The 19,970-nt window shown below is 34.2% G+C and overlaps 1 protein-coding gene across 2 annotated transcripts in view; it reads left to right on the forward strand.

Annotated features, from left to right (window-relative positions):
* Positions 1–15,890, forward strand: part of LOC140432354 (uncharacterized) — a 44,029-nt gene extending 28,139 nt beyond the window's left edge. Inside the window, exons 6-10 of one of the 2 annotated variants that reach the window (XM_072520195.1) lie at positions 1,305–1,610; positions 6,949–7,286; positions 9,145–9,295; positions 9,355–9,662; positions 14,316–15,890. In XM_072520195.1, coding sequence (XP_072376296.1) covers positions 1,305–1,610; positions 6,949–7,286; positions 9,145–9,295; positions 9,355–9,662; positions 14,316–14,450 — 1,238 coding nt within the window. In that variant the 3' untranslated portion in view covers positions 14,451–15,890. The remainder of the gene's footprint in view (positions 1–1,304; positions 1,611–6,948; positions 7,287–9,144; positions 9,296–9,354; positions 9,663–14,315) is intronic. The other variant, XM_072520196.1, reaches the window with a different exon arrangement.
* Positions 15,891–19,970: the final 4,080 nt, after the last annotated feature.

The following is a 19,970-nucleotide window of genomic DNA, read 5'->3' on the forward strand; positions in this document are numbered from 1 at the left end:
GAGTTTATTACAGCTGTCGCCGTTTCTCGCAACCTAGCTTCCAACGCTTGCGATCGTTCCAGTCATCTACTTGTAGACCCCTATCTTCCATTGCACCTTTTACTTCTTGTCTCCACGATCTTCTTGGTCTTCCCTTTTTCCTGCGGTTGGTGGGGATCCACTGTAACATTCTCTTTGGCCATCGTTGATCATTCATCCTTTCTACATGGCCATACCATTTCAGCCTTTTGCATTCTATAGTTTCCAGGACGTCAATGTCTATGCCCATACGCTCTCTGATTTCAGTATTCCTTACTCTATCTCTTCTAGTAAGTTGGCAACATCTTCTCCAATAATTAATTTCCATTGCTTTTATTTTGGATGCGTCATTTTTATTTATTACCCAAAGCTCTGAACCATATGTAGCAATGCTTTCTATGATACTTTTGTATATCCTAATTTTTGTGTTTCCGGTGATGTGGTTATTCCAAAGTATACTATTCAGTTGACGTATTGCTGAATTTCCTTGACCAATTCTAGTAGCTATTTCTTTTGTATTCCGACCATTGTTTGTAATGGTTACACCGAGATATTTATAGCTATCAGTATTTTGAATTTGTTTGCTTCCTAGTTCTAAGTGCTTTCCTTCACCTCCCACTACTACGTACTCTGTTTTTGATGGATTAATTGATAAGCCCCACTTAGTATATTCTTCATCTATTTTTCGTAACATGTAGTGGATATCATCTTGATCTTCTGCAAGTATTACTTGGTCATCAGCAAAATGCAAGCTGTACAGTGTATGGTCACCAATTTTAACACCCATAGGTTCACATTTTCTTTTCCAAATATCCAAAACCCCCTCCAAATAAATCTTAAAGACTGTAGGTGCAATGCAGCAGCCTTGGCGAAGTCCTTTGGTCACTTTAAACTAAAGGTACACACACGAAAAACAAACCAAAACAACTTAAGGGACTCCTCCTAATTAAATAATTTCCTTCAAAATAAAATTAAACTTAAATATTATTGAAAACTGGACACCAGCACACCTGACCGCCTTACCTCAATCGGCCTCTTTCTGTCGCTATCAATCAACAAGTGAGAAAATTTGGAGATGCGTGGATATAATTTTCAAAATCTTACCACTTGGTGTCGCTGGTGACGGACTCGTTACAGACTCTAATAATTGATTATCAACTATACTTTGACAAAGACTTTCTGTAAGACTAATTAATAATAATAAAATTAATGTTTCCACCATTTTTATTTATCAAAAATCGTAAAACTCCACACTTCCATGATCTTAAATAAATTTTATTTTTAAGGTAACTTTAGCGTGGAACAAATATCTAAACTAATCAGTCATCGTGCACATCATCTCGACGAATCCATCTACCAATGCACATTTTGTACGTTCAAATGCCGTTTGAAACAGAACTACATTTCTCATATGAAAATGCACACACCAGAAACCTTCAAATGTGAACATTGTTCAAAATCATTCAAATTCGGCCAAAATCTGGAAGCCCATCTCCTGAACCATTCAACAGAGAAGAATTTGTCTTGCGATTTGTGTGGATTTCATACCAAGTTTATTAGCCATATGATTGCACACAAAAGGATTCATGCAGGTAAATGCGGACGTTACAGCTTAAGTTTTGAGGCGGGCAATTAAAAATAAATATATTTTTTTACAAAATACTTTTCATGAAGATTAATACACTTTGAACACATTTTAGTTAATTTTTAATGCTTCTATTCTACTTCAAATGAGTTCAATCGTACATTTGAAAGACATTAAGTGTATCTGCAGGCGTTGACGAATATTTACTTGTTACTTGGGATAAAATCACTTCATGCTAAATCAGGGATGTAAGGCGGACTACCAATTATTTTGATGTTTTTAATGTAACAAAATGTTTTGGTTCAGCCTTTTTGAAAGAATGCAATCTCCTGGAGGAGAATGTCGGAATTTAAAAATATATCTCAGAAGAATTACAGACAAAACAACAAAACATAAGCGTAAAACATAGTATTGTCTGTGGCTTTGAATTAATTTGCTGAAATAATGAAACAACTTGAATAAAATTAACTATTAAGAGAGTATTGTATTAGATTGCAGATTACTAGGTAAAGTAATAGAAACAAGTGAAGAATTTGGTCTAAATCTGAATTATTAAATACAAAGAAAACCAAATTTATGATAATTGCAAAGAAACATTAACAATATTAATTCATGTAAACATTAAACAAATAGAATAGGTCTTCTTCTTAGGGTGCCTGTCCTTTCCGAACGTTGGCGATCATTCTGTTGAGGTCTTTCTATACCATGCTCTCTAACAAGCCATGATATTCTTCGTCTTGGGGCCATTTTTCCGTCAATTTTACCTTGTAAAATGCATTGGAGTAGCTCATATCTGCCTTGATTTCTCATTATATGTCCCAAGTACTGCAGCTTACGGCCCTTCACGATGTTGACCAAATCCACGGTTGTGTTCATCCTCCGTAGTACTTCTTCATTGGTGACTTTGTCTGTCGACGGTGTCTTCAGGATCCTTCTGTATAACCATAGTTCAAAATCCTGAAGTTTTGATAAAGTTTCCGCCTTCAATGTCCACGTTTCTACTCCGTACAGAAGCACTGAGTACACGTAACATTTAAGAAGCCTTATTTTTGTTTCTAGGGTGAGGTCATGGCTCTTGAACACAGAGCTCATAGTCAAGAATGCACCTTTTGCCTTTCCAATGCGACATTTAATCTCTTGGTATTGTCCCACGACTCATTGATTATAGTTCCCAAGTAGTTGTACTGTGAGACACGTTCAATTCTCATTTGGTTCACATACAGATTTGCTCCAGTTATGTTTTCCTTGCTGATGATCATTAACTTGGTTTTGCTGGTGTTTATATCCAGTCCATATTTTCTATTTGTTTTCGTTATTTTGTTCATAGGAACAAAATATTAAGGAACAAAAGTGGAACAAAAATATTAACGAATCAAATTAATTATTTTTAGCTCAACAAACCTTCTTGGTCTTTGAGTCTTGGATATGATTTTCTGCCATTCTGATCAGTTCCTTGCTTGGTTTTTCTAGTTGGTAATCTTAAAAGTATTCAGATCTTCTATTACTTAATACCTAGACTTGTCCGTAAAAAGAACATTTTCCGAGTCCTAGATGTTCCAGTTCACATGTTCTCTAGCGAATTGTAGTCTATTTCTGCGATGGTCTACATTCAACGCAGGTCCTCGAGCTGGGACTCTGATATGAGGATTCCCTTCCGAAAGACGTCTTCTGACAGTATCAAGGCTAGGCTGGACATGATGAACTGCTGCGAGCTGCATTAAAATACTCCTAGATGTGGTGAATCGTTCCTTCAAAGCACGGAGTCTAATGTATCGATCTTGAATAGCTGTAGTCACTCGAGGTCTACCTTGCCGTGTTCGTATGGAATAATTATTAGTTTCCCTGAAGTATCTGACAATATAAGAAATGGTTGTATGCGCAAATCCCATTCTCAAACCAATGACACGATAGCTTAATCCCTCATTATGTTATGTTACCGCTTGAACACATTCGTCGCGAGGCATTTTCTAGCCCGTTCCATATTCTAAATAAACAACAATAAAAAGTTATACAAAGGCAATTCTCAAATGATCGAACTTTCACAAAACTGACATGATTGTCAAGCAGTGTAGCTCTCGTTTAGAGATTAGGGATGGGAATTTCGAGTCATCTTTGAGATTCGGGTCAATATTAGCGGTATAATTATCAGTAAGTTTACAATTCACATTCACCTCAAAAGAACAAGACCAAAAAATGTCTGAATAACTTGAGATTCGATTGTCACCTAGCTTTAGCTTAGTAACTACGACGTCGTTTCGTTGTTGCTGACCAGTGGCCCGTTAAATTTAATTTTGAGATGCGGATGAGTTGGATATTTCTGAAGATTCTTTGACACGGGTCTTTTCTGATTTGCCCTTCTCTACTATAGTTTGCTTTTCATTGGAAATAGGCATTTCATTATGCACTATGAGGAACAAGTTGAAGAATAAAACCGTCTATTTTCATTTGTTTTCAAAGATATCAGGGAAATTAAAAAAAAAACTAATGATTCATAAAACATGAGAATACAACCTGATTTCAATGTATATCCGCCCTTTACCTGGTCCTCCCTACAGAGTGTCTCAAATTTAACATAACAAAAACATTTCCTTTCTTCCATCCTGCATAAGCCCAAAAGATAAGTTTGGGTAAACCTTTGCCCAACAGTGTTGGGCTAGATCTTTATGAACTGCTAGAATGGCATTATCATCCGCAAAGGCTCTCATAATGGTTTGAGCAGTAGGATTATCCACTTTGTGGAACTCCCGGCTTGTTTGAAAATTTTAATCTAGACTCATCATTTACTTTTTGTCGAGCATTTTGAACTCATTGTCGAGCAGATTTAATGTGCACCAGTACATTATGCCAAACAAGGCCGTAATACCATCCAAGAATACCGACGGACAGTACTTCTTTTGTTCTATTGTTCTGTTATTAAATTCGTTATTGCCTGAATTTGGTGAAACGTTGAGTGACCTTATCTAAAATCGAGTTGGCGTGAAGGAATCCATTAATCTTGGGATATATCTATATGTATTCGAATATATATATATATATATATATATATATATATATATATATATATATATATATATATATATTTTTAAGGTATATGACCGTTTAATTTAATATAAAAAAATAGCGATACATCTAATATGAAAAAACAATTAAGTAAATGATCTTACCTTTAAAAGATCTGTAGCATTACAATGTTGTTATTGGAAAGAAACATCAAAAAATTAATATAATAAATATAACAGCAAAAAATATAGAAACACAGAACGCTGGAAGATTCCCAATTTAACTAATTTGTTTTAAATTTCACTTTTGAAAACATTGATTGATTAAATCTATCAATGTTTTTATCAAAAAATATCTATATTTTTTGATAGATTTAATTAATCAATGTTTTCAAAACAATTTTATATTACTGATGACACTCATATAGTAGTCTGATGTACTCAACTGGTTTGAAATATTTTGACCTTTATTTTGATGTTTATTCAGCGTTTAGTGTCATTCGTACATTTTATTATAAAAAACCTTCTTTACGTAAAGGAAAAATCATACTAATTTGGTTATTTTTAGTTTAATTTACAAGTATGCCACCAATTCGATACAGCGATAAAGCCAAAGTATCACAGATGGTAATTTTGTACAAGGAAGTATATGCACAAAAAGATATCGCACGACGTCTCAGGAGAAGTCAATCTAGTTTCGAATACTTTAAAAAGGTACCGCGAATCAGTAAATTTCGTACGAAGGCCTGCTCAAGTACGCCCGAGGTGCACAGCCACACTTGGTGACCGTTTTTTGGTTCTTATGTCTACACTAAATCGTTCATTGGCATCGATGCACCTCATAAATGAGCTATTAAATGTTAGACAAGTTAATGTAAGTTCAGAAACAGTTAGACGAAAATTAAAAGAAGCAAACTTAAAGCCCAGACGCCCCGCCAAAATTCCACGTCTTCTCCAAAATCATAAAGCTCGTCGTTTAGAATTTGCAAAAACACATATTCAGTTTAATATCGACAACTGGAAAAATGTTCTTTTCACTGATGAGACCAGAATCCTATTATGGCAGCTAGATGGTCAAAACCACGTCTACCATAAGTTTGAGAACGATTAGCCAGCTGCAATCTCGCCCAGACCGTTAGTTTTGGAGGTCGGGGCATATTTCTTTGGAAAGGTATTAGTTGGGAGGTACGCACCACACTGTGGAAGTTATTGGATGGATGACTGGTGACTCTTACGTTTAAAACATCCTGCAAGACCATGTTTTGCCATATGTTGGTAACATTGGATATGAAAGATTCATGTTAATGTACGATAATGCTCGACCACATGCCGCTGCCATAGTGAGTAATTATCTTGATGAGGTTCAACTTCAAAGATTGGATCGTCCACCATTTAGACCGGATTTAAATCCAATAGAGCACATGTGGGATCACCTAAAACGCCGCATACGATAAAAGAAATCCCATTTCAAATACGATAGAGCAGCTTCGGCTTGCTGTACAGGATAAATGGAATGCAATTTCCTAAGGATATGTCCAAAATTTACTTGCAAGCACACCGAGAAGGATGCAAGCAGTAATAAGAGCTAGAGGGGAGAGTACTCGTTACTGATCAAGCACTTCTTTTAGTTAAAAAGACTTGTTTAAGCAATTTAAATTAGCATTTAAGTTTAAAGTAAAATAACTTTATTTTTTTCACAATTTTCTCCGCATAAAAACTTAAAATTGTCCATTAAACATTGTTAAAATAAACTTTATTTTACAATAAACGACTTGATTGACCAGAATTTATTTTGAAAAAATAAAAATTAGAAAATTCCAAAATATTCGATATTTTTGTCCATGAGTGTAAAGAAGTAACCTGAAGTGAATTGTCATGAATTGTGATAAAAGAATTAGAGATGAACTCAGAGTTTCTTTTTTATAGCTATATTTTGTACAACATATTTGTAATAAAAGTATGTAATCTAGCTGGTCAGGTATTTAATGATGTACGGGTGAATATCCACGATTCCTACTGTATAGTATGTCTTATGTAATTTATTACATACTACAGCTACTACTATATTTTTGTAAAAAAATTCAGCTCTCTATTAAAATGCCAATCTTCACGTGACTGATGTCAGATTTCGCTTGGTGTTTATTTTGCCATATTCCATATATGGCAAATTCAAATGAATACTTCCTGATAATCGGAAGTTTTTTTATGCACAAAACGAAAATCATTTTGTCGGACAATTAAAGGGGGTATTTTTATGCGTCCGACACCCCAAACACGTCAAAATTATGGAATCATAAAATTTATACACTCACACTTCGTTCCTCTTAAAATAAAACTATTTTGTAGCAGACATATACCGTTGTTCATATCCTCATTGTAAGTACACCACGTCCAAAAAAACCCAACTAGCGAGCCATGCTAAGAGCCATAATGGTGTCAGACCTCACGTTTGTGGAGTATGCGGGCGAAGTTTTATGGAGAAATCTCATCTAGTACGACACGAACGAATCCATCTTGAGGAAAAGCCGTTTAAGTGTTCCCATTGTGATTACGCCAGTTCGAGAAGGGATAAATTGAAAGAGCATTATACTAGACATCATGGAGAGAACGCATCTGCGAAGGTGCCGTATAAAGCACGGCCGTTAAGGAATAATAATGGTACTACCAGCAAGACGAAAGCACAGGTAAGTTTGATTGTACAAATTTTTAGCCAAATGAATTTGCTAAAATAAAGTAGAACAAAAATTTCCCTTTATCACGAAGGATTTCACAAAAGTTCTTCTTTAAGTACCATATCCGTTAATGAGGGTTGGCAATCATCTTAGCCCTTCTAACTTTCGAATCAACTGTTCTAAAGAGTTGTTTTCAGTTGTAACCATAACAGTCTCTCCACACACTATATGTAACATTTAGTCAATCTTACTTTTAGGGCTAATGTCAAATCTCTGCTACAAAGAGCCCTTTTCATTTTAATCAAGTTAGCGCCTTATTTTTCAACTAATAACTTCTTTTCAGCTGTATAGTATATGTATAGTTCTTTTTGATTATTATTTAGTTTTTTATATGCTAGCCTTTTACCAGTGTGGTTTCATTAAGTGGTTGTTGTTTTTACTAGTTTTCATGAATGTGGTTTTTTAATTTTGACGTAGAGTTCATGTTCGTCACTGCACTTTAATATTGTATTTTTTATTCTTTCTAGATTGTTTAAATTATTAGCTATTAGTACAGTATCATCAGGTTAATTAAAAACCCATTTACTTTTATCTCTACTGTTTCTGATTCAATAGCTTTCCGTACAATTTCTTCACAATACTTGTTAAACTAGAGAGGTGACAATATACATCCTTATCTGACTCCATCCATAATTTCGGATATTTCTCGACCACTTTTTACTGCTGGTCGCTGATTGTAGTAGAAGTTTAATAATGGTGATTAATTTTATATCTCCTTCATCCAAGTTTTTGTTTCTGAGAATTTACATGAGTTTATCATGTTTAACCCCTTCGAAGGCTTTGTTGTAGTCTATGAAACCGACGTATAAATATTGATTAATGTCTAAGAATCTTTGAATAAGAACATGAAAAACAAATAATGCTTGTCTTGTGTCTCCACCGTTACGGAAGTTCAATTGTGTGCCTGTACAAGGAGATTCATTAGTTCTCATCGATCTTCTGCTTTAGTAATCTCGGGTCCTACGTCTCCGTTTAGACTATTAATGTAGGGATTTCCTTGTCTCTGGTCGTGGAATAAATCCTGTATATACTCCTTCTATATGCGTAATGTTAGTTCTGATCCCATAATGATCTTTCCTCCTCTATCTAGCTGTATATTTGAGTTATTTTGTTTTCTTACGCCAGCACTCGAAGTTGTCATATTTTCAAGTCTTCTATTTTTCTGAATAGTTTGCTTCTTTTGTCTCTTATTTTTTTATAACACTTTGTAACTGGTGGTATCTTGTTGTTCTTAAAGGAGGTAATGAAAAAATTAACGTAAGGGGAAGTTTGGAATTTAAGTTAGATGAAGAATTCCAGGTTTACCGACGTTCACTATGCGATGGCTCAGGTCTTTTGAAGGACACAACGGCGATCTTTGGGAAGTGGGTCTACATAAATGTAAATGGGAATCTTCTCTCTATTTTTTCTCGCGACGGAGAAACACCTCACATTTCAGAGGCCTTTTCCAAACAAACACTTATGATTCGGCCAGCGGCATTTTCCAATGTAAATAAATAATTGGATTTTGTTTATACTTCTCGCAGAGACGCTAAAATATTTTGAGACGCAATTTAAACGTGCTTCTCTTTTGAATATTATGTTTTATGTATTCTTGTTTGGAAGTAGCTAACCTTCTCAAATTATGTTTTTCGATGGCTTGATATAAGTTGGGACGTTCTTGGTTTATGCGCCTTTCGTTTTGAGTTCTCTACTAATTCTAATTGATACAAAATAAAAACGCATATATTTTTTTACTTCAAATGAAATCTTTTTATTCAGTCTGCTGTAACTTTATTACATTTAGTAAATGTAATTTAAATGGTTTTAGACTTCCCAAGATTTGCCAACAACTACTACAAACACAAATAATGTCAATTTTACTCAGACCAACAGCACAACAGTGGCACCATCTACGCAAAATTTAGGATCAGAAATACAAGAATTAATAATGCACCATCAAAACCATTCAACTCCAACAGGTTTGTTTATGGTATATAGTATTTTGCCAGTAGTTCCATTTTATTTTATTTTGTTTTAGCTACAAATTTGACTGTACTAAACTCTACCTATCATCATTTCACTTCTGGCGAATCTGCAGATTTTCATCACTCTCATGCTGTTCACACCCATAACATTCACAATCAAATACTCGGAGCGACAACATCGGCAGGTCACAATCAGCGTTCTACAGCAAATAATCCACAACATACGAATAATAATATTGTCAACCATCATATGTTAACGGCAGCTGCTGCAGCAAGATCTAATCCGTCGACCGCGACTTCAACTGCGGCTGCTGTAGCTGCGGCTATGATGTTGGATCCAAGATTTCATCATAACTCTGCGGTAAGTAAATGCTGTTCCAAATTTAGACCAAGTTTAAGTTTAGCTTCATTTGTATGTTATCAAGCAAAAGTGGCATAAAAAAGAACAAAAAATGTTCAATATTTTCGCCACAATCACAGGACTTTTTGTGCCGTTTCGCATTGAAACCAAAGAACAGTCCAAAAAATAGACACAGGAAGGAAAAATGGTTATATCAAGTGTGCTTTAGGATTTCAATGGAATAATATTGGTCGAATCCTATATAAAAAAAAGAAAACAGTAAATTGAGGGTATTATGCCAGTTTGTTGCAAAAACTAAGCGATAAAATATATTAGAAGCGTCGTCATTTAAGAAAATAAGAGCTTTTTCATCAGGATTACGTATCTGCTCACAAGTCTGCGACAACCTTAGCAAAAAGAGAGTCCAGATTATTCTCAAAGCGATTATTATCTGCTTCCAAATCTGAAAATACGGCAAGGTCATTTGGAGTATTGTTGGAATCAGCATGTTGATCGAGTATTAGCTTACAGACGGTCCAATTTGACTGTAGCTGTACTATGCGTAAATCAAAAAGAGAGAGCATGGCAAGAGAGACAGAAAATATTGTTTCGCTGTTAAGAAAAAAGAGCATATCCTTTCTTCTTCCTTATGTACCATGTCCTTTCAGAACGTTGCGTACCATCATAGTTCTTAATTTTATTCACTGCCACCCTAAATAGCATACTTGTATCAATGGCATACCAATCTCGCAAGTTCTTTAACCATGAAATCTTTTTTCGTCCTGGACTGCGTTTGCCATCTATTTTTCCTTGCATAATATTTTGTAGCAACCTATATTTGGGACCTCTCATTACATGTCCGAAGTACTCTACCTTTCTCTTCTTGATGCTTTTTATAATCTCAGTAGTCTTGCTGAGGCGTTATAGTATTTTGCAGATTCGAATCTTCTCCATCCAAGGGTCTTTTAAAATTCTTCTATAGCACCACATTTCGAAACCTTCAAGGCGATTTAGACCACTTTTATTCACAGTCCAAGACTCGACACCATAAAGTAAGATCGATAACACGTAGCAGCGAAGTAGGCGGATCCTCAATGCCAATTTTAAGTCTCTGTTACATAATAATTTGGACATCGTTCTAAAAGCGGCTTTGGCCTGCTCAATTCTTGATCTAATTTCACCGTGACTCTGCGTTACAATTTATTTGATATCCAAAGTAAACAATTTGATCAACTTGCTCATGTTTGGTACTATTTACATATATACACGGTTTTATATTCTGTTGTTTACCTATTACGCTATTTATTGACACTGTTTGGCTAGATGTTGACTCTTTGCTTCTCGTATTTTACGTCGATTTTCTTTTTGTATACCTTTATAAAGTTTTTCGTTGATTTTTGCTAGTCGCCGTTGCTCCATCAAATCCAATGTTTTCTGTCATCCAAGTCTTCTTTTTTTATCTTTGGGCTACCTTTTAAATTCCTGTCACACATTTTCTTGTTATTATAATTTTATTCAAGCCCTCATCGATATTCTCACCGATATTTTCCCAAACTAAATTTTCGTTCAGTTGTCTTTGAACCTTCTCCTAGTTGGGTTATGTCAATATTTTTGCGAGACTTCCTTTTGAAGAAGTTAAAGGCCCTTTGTAGGGGAAAGGATGAGGTAGCTGGTTCGATGATTTAAAATCAAAATTTTGGAAAACTATATTCTCACCTTCCTACTTTTGGTAGATAAAAATAGATACAACTCTCGAAGGACCAGCGACCAATATGTCACAAAATTGCGAATTATTGATAGTGCAGTAAATAGTAAAATTAACAATAGAATAATTAAAATAAGATTTCCAGTAGAAATATTTTTATTTTATTATGTACATAAATAAATAGCTGTATCGGAATTGCCAACAAATCACCCTTTTGAATGATAATAAAAAACATAAATAAAATGTTCTTAAAATACACTGCTGTTTATATTAATTGTTCTTAAAACTAACTAAATGCGATTTATAGAGCAAACAAGTTTAGTTGTATATCCGGCAACCCTATAATTTGTCGTAGCAGCATTTACGAAATATTGGCACATAAACTGTCGATTTTCTTCTGTGTTAAAGAATAATTTCAGGTACTTATATATTAGATGCACTAACACTGAATTTAATTAAGTTAACTTTTTAATAAAATAAAATTAACTCCATCTGCTTCCATTTGAGAAGCGTCATATAAACTATTTACTTGCTTCTATTTGAGAAGCTAAAAAGGGAGTTTGACTAGCGTGCTTCTATTTGAGAAGATAAAGACGAAGTGAATAGTTGAATGTAATGTAAAAAAAACTGACAGGCGCAGGAGATACGAAACAGCATGAAGAAGGCATGTCGTGCTGATCGTAGGTCTTTAATTTAGTGACATGGGAAACTGAAATAATTTAAAAAGGTAAAAGAAATAATAAATTAGACTTACTCACAATCAATTTAATTTAACTATCCAGACGACCGGTTTCGCTTTCTACAATATGCAAAGCATCTTCAGGTCTCGATACAAAGTTAAATAAATGCTGAAATAATAAACCCATATTAGGGTGTTGTCTAATAAAGATAAACAAAGATAGATGATATAAATTACAGTAATTATGCCAATATTACATGTCTGTGGTTTTTCTTTCTTTCTTTCTTTCTCCCCTTCCTTTTACCCTAATAGGGTGTCGGATTTGGGCTAGCTATTTTAATTTCCATTTACCCACCTCTTCCATTCTTTTCTGTTTCCTGCCATTATTTTCAGTTCCTCGAGTGATTTTTGTTTAAGTTTTCCCGCCTCTACTACTTGCTGTATCCATTTTTTTCTTGGTCAGCCTCTTTTTCTTTTTCCGATGTTTTTTGCTTCATAAATTTTTCTTGTTATTCTATTGGATTGCATCCTCATCATATGCCCATACCAGTTCATTTGTCTCTTTGCTATTTTGTTCATTATCGGTTCCTGGTTTGCCATTCTCCTAATAGTCTCGTTGCTTAATCTGTCCCATTTTGTCTTTCCAACTATCCTTCTTAGATGTCTCATCTCCATTGCGTTTATCCTGCTCTTATGTTTTTCCAGAATTGTCCAGTTTTCACTTGCATAGAGCACAGTCGGTATCACTATTGTGTTATATATTTTTATTCTTGTTTCTCGTGCAAGTTCTCTTTTTCCCATTATTGGGGCTAACGCATAATATAACTTGTTTGATTTCTTTGCTCTATTTGTTATTTCCCAGTCTATTTTTCCATCATTAGTTATTATACTTCCCAGGTAAGTTCCATTCGTAAGTTGTTACTATTTCCAATTCTGAGTTTTTACATTTTATCTTTATTTGATTATCTTCCTTATCTCCTTTGCCGCTGATTATCATTATCTTACTTTTTTCCTCGTTTATCTCCATTTTAAGTTCTTCTATTTGTTCTACCCATATATCCATTAGTTTCTGCATTTTATTCTCGGAATCTGCTATTAGTACTATGTCGTAGGTAAATTTGACAAAAAAAATATCTCTAAAATCTAATAGATAACATAAAAACTCATTGTCTCCAAGTAAGAGATTTAGTGCATTCAAGTCCTCCCCCCTTTTAAATTTAATGTCTGTTTCGTCCCCCTTTTAAGTGTTCTCTGTGTGTTTTCTGTGTGTCTTAAATTGTCCTTAATTTTTAATTTTTTAACTTTAAATACTTGACTTTATAATCATTTGCCATATATTAAGAATAAATATAAATAACTTTTAAATAACTCAATTCTATAGAACATTACTTTCATGAAACAAACAATCACATTACACCTATCTCTACTTCATTGGATAAAATCTGTCTCCTCAAGAACTTCCCCGTTTACTGTCAAACAATTACAATAGCAGACTTAAGTTCTCCAATCAACAATATAGGATAGTTTGAACCATGTTCTTTCAACCATCAATTAATAGAGTACCGGCATGTAAGTAATGTTTTATTTATTTGTTCATTTATTAATTTATTACAGTTTAATAGACTATTTTACCAATTTGTGGTTCTTACCTTGTCTGCTTAAACATTTTATTCATTTTGAAAAACCACAGACATGTAATATTGGCATAATTACTGTACTTTATATCATCTATCTTTGTTTATCTTTGTTAGACAACACCCTAATATGGGTTTATTATTTCAGCATTTATTTAACTTTGTATCGAGACCTGAAGATGCTTTGCATATTGTAGAAAGCGAAACCGGTCGTCTGGATAGTTAAATTAAATTGATTGTGAGTAAGTCTAATTTATTATTTCTTTTACCTTTTGAAATGGACTCACACAAGCAACACATTCATGATTTGAAATAATTTAATTATTTATTTATTAAACAAACTATTGTAGAAAAGACAATTAATTTTCTACACCCTTCAAAAACACCACTGCGCATTTCAAGGTCAAAGACAAAGTGGATTTGGGCAGGTATTGAAAATAAAATGTTTTGTCGAGAAACTTTATTTGTTAGATCGCATTGTTATCAAACAGTATTTGTGTTTACTACTTTCGCGTTTTAAAATCTTTATTAAACAATATGATTAATGTTATTTTTTATGACCTTTTGCAGGAACATGTATAATTTAGGCATGTATCATAAAAGCAGTATCATAACATTTATTTCAGTAAACATACATAATGTATGTTTTGTTTAAGGTTCCCTATCATCCAACATCTACTCCAGTTTCCATGGCGATGGCAGCTGTTCAGTCCGCACAACCAACGCAGTCCGCAAACCAACAAGCATCTGAGTATCCTCCAACATTGCAAAATTGTATGCCTTTGTTTTAGAATACTCTTCTCTGGATTTAGGAACGAACCAATGGTAAAATCAGTATCTGCTGTTAATTTTTTATTGCGTAAAATGATTATATTATAAATGTTCAGATAAATGGGTAGTGCGGTAATTATCATAGTTTACAACACTTAATGGTAGATTACTATTATAATTTGGATAAACTTGAAGTCCTACAAAGACAAAAATAGTCCAAACTTGAATCTATTTGCTGTTTATTACCGTCACAAAAACCTATTACGGTGTTCCATTGTTGCATCTTTTGTAGGCATAAGCAAACTATAAACTAGGGAACAGAAAAGTAACAACAAACTGATAAAAATAAAATTCGAAACCAACTGAAAACAAAAATTACAATAATGGGCTACAAGCGGGATATTGCCTCTCATGATACTATTCAAGAGGTTTGCCTCATTTCATTTGTATATTGTCAAACCATCTTGACTTTGCTCATCCCACGTTACGTGGGATGAGCAAAATGATTTGCTTTTACTGCGAGTAAGTGATAAAAGCAACGCTTCCATCTACTTACTTATCCTGATACAGTCCATGGAGAACATTGGCCTCATAGGGCATAGCCTTATAGGGCATAAGGAATACGAGAAGAGAAAAATCATCATATTCCTTGTTTTTCGTAGTTTATTTGAAGTCCAAGCTGACTAGTTTAGTCTTCTGGTATTATTAGAGTTTTTTTTAAAAGTTCCTGGCTTGTGGAAATGAAATCAACGTTATCAGCAACTACTACTGCTAAACTATATTTATGATCTAAATCCTGTTAAAAAAATTTTCTCCTGTCTCGTTGAGTTTTAAGATTTCTAACTAGAGACAAGGATTTAACACAAACGTACAGTGAGTGTCGTTATCTTAAATCTATATCAAAGAGAGCTCTTGAGCTCCCGTATATTAATGTTTTCTTTGTCCATATGCTACAGTGTCAGTTTTTCTCCCTTAATGCGATCTGAAGAAGCGCGTTAATCAAGAAAAAGTGGTGTATATTGATATTAAAGAATAACTGCTTAATCATCAGCCCCAAACCCAGATAAAGGAGGAACGGTGGAAGCCAGACTTTGCAATCAGAAGCAGCTTCTTCACAAGAGAAATTATTTAAAAACAGTTCCGATCTTAAGAATTCTAAAAACTATTTAAACTAATAGAGAAATAGAGCATAAACATTAGCTTAATTTATAAATAATGAAACAAGGAATATGGTTTATGTCCTTCGTTAGATTCATTTTATACAATCTAGACATGAGAATCTAAGGATTATCAACTTATGTATTGCTATAGATCATTTTCTAGTCACAAATTGTAACCTAGTGTAAATTATTCTAGTCAGTCTTTGTTCTAGATACATGTTATTTTCGTTTTGTTGGTATTTATAAAAATATATAATTGTTTTGTTTTTTAAACGTTTATTTGTACTATTTATTAAATAACTTAGCCACATGTAGTTTTATTTTACTTAGAATTGATCTTATTTAAATACAGCGGCTTTTTCGCACTCACTTTAATATTGGTAGACGTGGAGCGGATTCATCTCGCAACACAATCTTAAGATGGATAAAGAATTTTAGAACAGGCAGTGTCATGAAAAAAAAGCAACAAGATCCGAATAGAACAGTAAGAACTCCTGTAAACATACAGCGAGTGAGAGATGCCATCGTCAGAAGCCCTACATGGTCCGCCCGAAAATATACAATTGATCTAAACATTAATCGGGAATCGTTTAGAAAAATGTTGCATAAAGACCTAAAATTTTAACCCTACAAATTGCAGATTGTCCAGAAATTAATGGAAAGAGATGTTGAACAACTTGAGAATTTTGCTACGAGAATGCAAGTTCTTTTGGAGGATAACTTAGATCAGCATCATCTTCTTCTTATAGTGCCGTGCACCTATAGTGCGTTGGCGAATTATCTTAAGGCCAGACGTCTGTCTTTTGCGGCATGCAAAAGATCGCCAGTGTTATTTATGCCTGTCTAGTTCTTATGTTCCGTAGCCACGACATTTGTTTGCGACCTACTCGTCTCTTGCCTTGAATCTTTCCCTGGATGATTAGTTGAGGGATTGCCTATTTTTTTTTCCTCTCAGAATATGAGAGAAAACATAATTACAGATACTGAGCTCTTGAAAACCCACGAAATCTCCATGAGCGTCCTTTACATTCTCAAAAAGTCACAGTGTGGTCTGCCCATTGGTTCGGTTGGCATTATTGGGCCATATTTTTTCGAATAGGCTGGTCATACCGTCGCCGTTAATTCTAATCGCTACCTTGACATGATCCAAAATTTTTTCGTTCCAGAACTACGCAGAAAAGGGATAAACCCAAGGAATGTGTGGTTTCAACAGGATGGTGCCTTGGCACATACTGCTTATGCTTCAATGAATATTCCCCGCAACCTGTTCCCAGGACAACTCATTTCACGTTTCGGATATTTCCGTGGCCTCCAAGGTCTCCAGACTTGTCAATTTGTGATTTTTTCTATGGTAGTATTTAGAGAGTATGGTAGTATCTAGGTAGTATATGCTAACAAGCCTCGTAATTTGATAAAGTTGAAGAACGCAATTTGCCAGGAAATCCTGACTATTGATCGAGCGATATTAGAGCATGTTATGGAGGATTTCATAAAGAGGATCGAAAACTGCACCCAACGTGATGGTCACAAAAACGGACTTGAAATTATAACAAGAAGCGCCGAATGTTATTACAGAAAAACCCATCCATAAAAAGGAACTGTTGTGTAAATATTGGAAAACAAATTATAGCCCAAAAAGAAGACGACTAAGAAAGATATTGTAAAAGAAAAGACAGTCTCACGATTAATTTAATTCAAGGGTAACAACATTAACATTCTCATATTATGGATGTCATTAAGCTGTATAAGATAGTATATTCACAAACGTGCCATGGCACCCTAGACACATTATTCCTAAATATAAACTGCTGCGTTTTGCTAATTGTTGTAAGTAAGTAGGTTGAATACTGCATAAATCATTCGCAGATCCTTAAGGTCACATAATAAAATTTAATGCAAAACACATTTAATATTACTGAATTAAACAAATAATTTTAATATATAAATGTTAATAAATCTAATTTAAGCAACACTGACTAGATGTCTCCACTAACGCTAATGTACTACTGATTGCATAACTGCTAGGCATTTATATGCATGTAGAATGTTAATGTCTAATGTTAGAACATTCTCAGTGTAAAAAGATTTAAAAAATATTTATAAACAAATAGTATTGTATATTATTCTGGTGTATTTTAAGATATTTATTTTACAGAATATTTACGTCAATAATTTAAAAAAGTTTAGTTGTGACATCTATACATCCATGACTTAACTAACACAGATCTAAATTACTTCAAAGAACTCAAATATATATACCACTCTCGGAGATTTCGGAGCCAGAATGTTTTTCTTCGGCCTGGGTTCCTTTTTCCGACAATCTTGCCCTGTATTTGATGTGTAGAAGGTTATACCTGTCTGGATGTCTCATTACATGGCCAAAATATTGTAACTTTCGAATTTTTATTGTTTTTGTTATTTATGTGCTCTTTTTCATTCGGTGTAAAACTATTTCATTTGTTATTCGATAAACCCAACTTATCCGCAATATTCGTCGGCAAATCCACATCTCAAAGGCCTCAAGTTTTTTCATTAGTGTTGCTGTGAGAGCCCAGCTCTCCATGCCAAACAGCAATGTGAAGAATATGTAGCAGCGTATTAATCTGATTTTAAGGTTTAACGTAATATCTCTTTTAATCAGAATTTTGTTTGGTTTATAGATGGCAGCTCTGGCTTTTTCAATGCGAATTCTTATTTTTTTGGTTATATCCCAGTTATCGTTAAAATTGGCCCCCACATAGGTGATATGGTGGATTCTTTCTAACTCTATTCCCTACGCTCTGACGTTCATTGGTTGTAACTCTGTTTTACTGACAACCATAAGTTTTGTCTTAGAAGTGTTAAGCTTTAGCCCATATTCAACACATGTTTCGGTCACCCTGTTTATAGATAGTTGCAACTCTTTTTCATTGGATGCAATCAGTACCGTGTCGTCTGGGTATATGAGATTGTTGACATTAATCCCGTTGATTTTAATACCTGCATTTTAATCTAAGGCTCCTTCGAAAATAAATTCGGAGTAGATATTAAAAAGTAGGGGCGATAAAATACACCCCTGTCTCACTCCACGTCGTATTCTGACCAGTTCGTATGTTTGCACATTGATGCCAATAGAAATTTTTGATAATACGATGGTTTTGTCATCAATTCCCACCTGTTTCAAGACACCTATCAGTTTGTCGTGGGTGAGCCGGTCAAAAGCCTTTTTGATGTCCATAAAACACATATACTATACCATATACTAGTAGTTCTATGTCCCTACATCTTTAAACCAGGACCTGCAAATTGAATAATGCTTCTCTTGTTCCAAGGTTGTTTCTGAAACCAAACTGTGTTTCGTTTAGTTGTACTTCTATTTATTTTGTTGTAAATTTTCGACTGCAGCATTCTCAAGAAAATTTTTAGTACATGGCTCATTAGACTGATAGTGCGATGATCGCTACATTCTTTAGCGTTTATTTTTTTCGGTATCATTACAAAAATGTTGACAGTTTATTGTCTCTTGGTATATGCTCTGTTTAGTATATTTTATTGAATAGGTTACTTTTTTATTTAAAAAATCGGAATATTTTTGGAACGCAGCCAATTCTGACTATTGCTTTTTTTTTAGGTGCACTTGTTGGTATTTTTTCTATTTCATGAGAATATTACGGTACGTTGTCAAGAACGATGATAGATTTGTCTTTTAATATTGTTAAGACATCGGAAATTTTCACCAATTTTCAAAAGATTAACCTGTCTCTAGATATGGATCTAACCATCTCTTCATGGTAATAACAAGACTTATTTGACTCAAACGCCCAGAGGGCATTTGGAACAAACCTATTCTTGGCACTAATATGACAAATAATTTCTTTTGCCTTTTCCTAAAAATTTAAAGTATTTGTAAGATTTGAAATATGTAGAATGTAACAAATTACTTGAAGGATTTTTGAATCCCGTTGTTAATCCAGCCAAAAAAGCTTGTTTAGATGATTTGACTGCACTGTCTACCCATATTTTAGGTTTTGTATGTCCACCGTTCAACCATGTCTCATCCAGATAATAAATTTTACGCCTCTCGTGTCGTTAAGTCCTTATCTGTGGAAGATATTTTCGTCGCCACACCACTATGTCATCTCTGTCTAATAAAAGGGCGTTTCTTCCCCTGCGTTGATATTGAAAATTAGGTTTTTTAATATTCTACAAAATGTGGTTTTCGTAAAATTTTGCAAATCAGGGTCATCATTCATCTCCTTTAAAACCATATCCACGGTGGGTATTTCGTTTCTCATAAAAAAATTATGAACCTCTCTTCTAATTCCATTTTTGTCAAAGTCATCTATTTTATCAAACTTTTTTTCCGGGACAGACATACTTTTGGTCCAGCGAACTGATGAT

Source organism: Diabrotica undecimpunctata, chromosome 1, assembly GCF_040954645.1.
Source record: "Diabrotica undecimpunctata isolate CICGRU chromosome 1, icDiaUnde3, whole genome shotgun sequence".
NCBI lineage: Eukaryota > Metazoa > Arthropoda > Insecta > Coleoptera > Chrysomelidae > Diabrotica > Diabrotica undecimpunctata.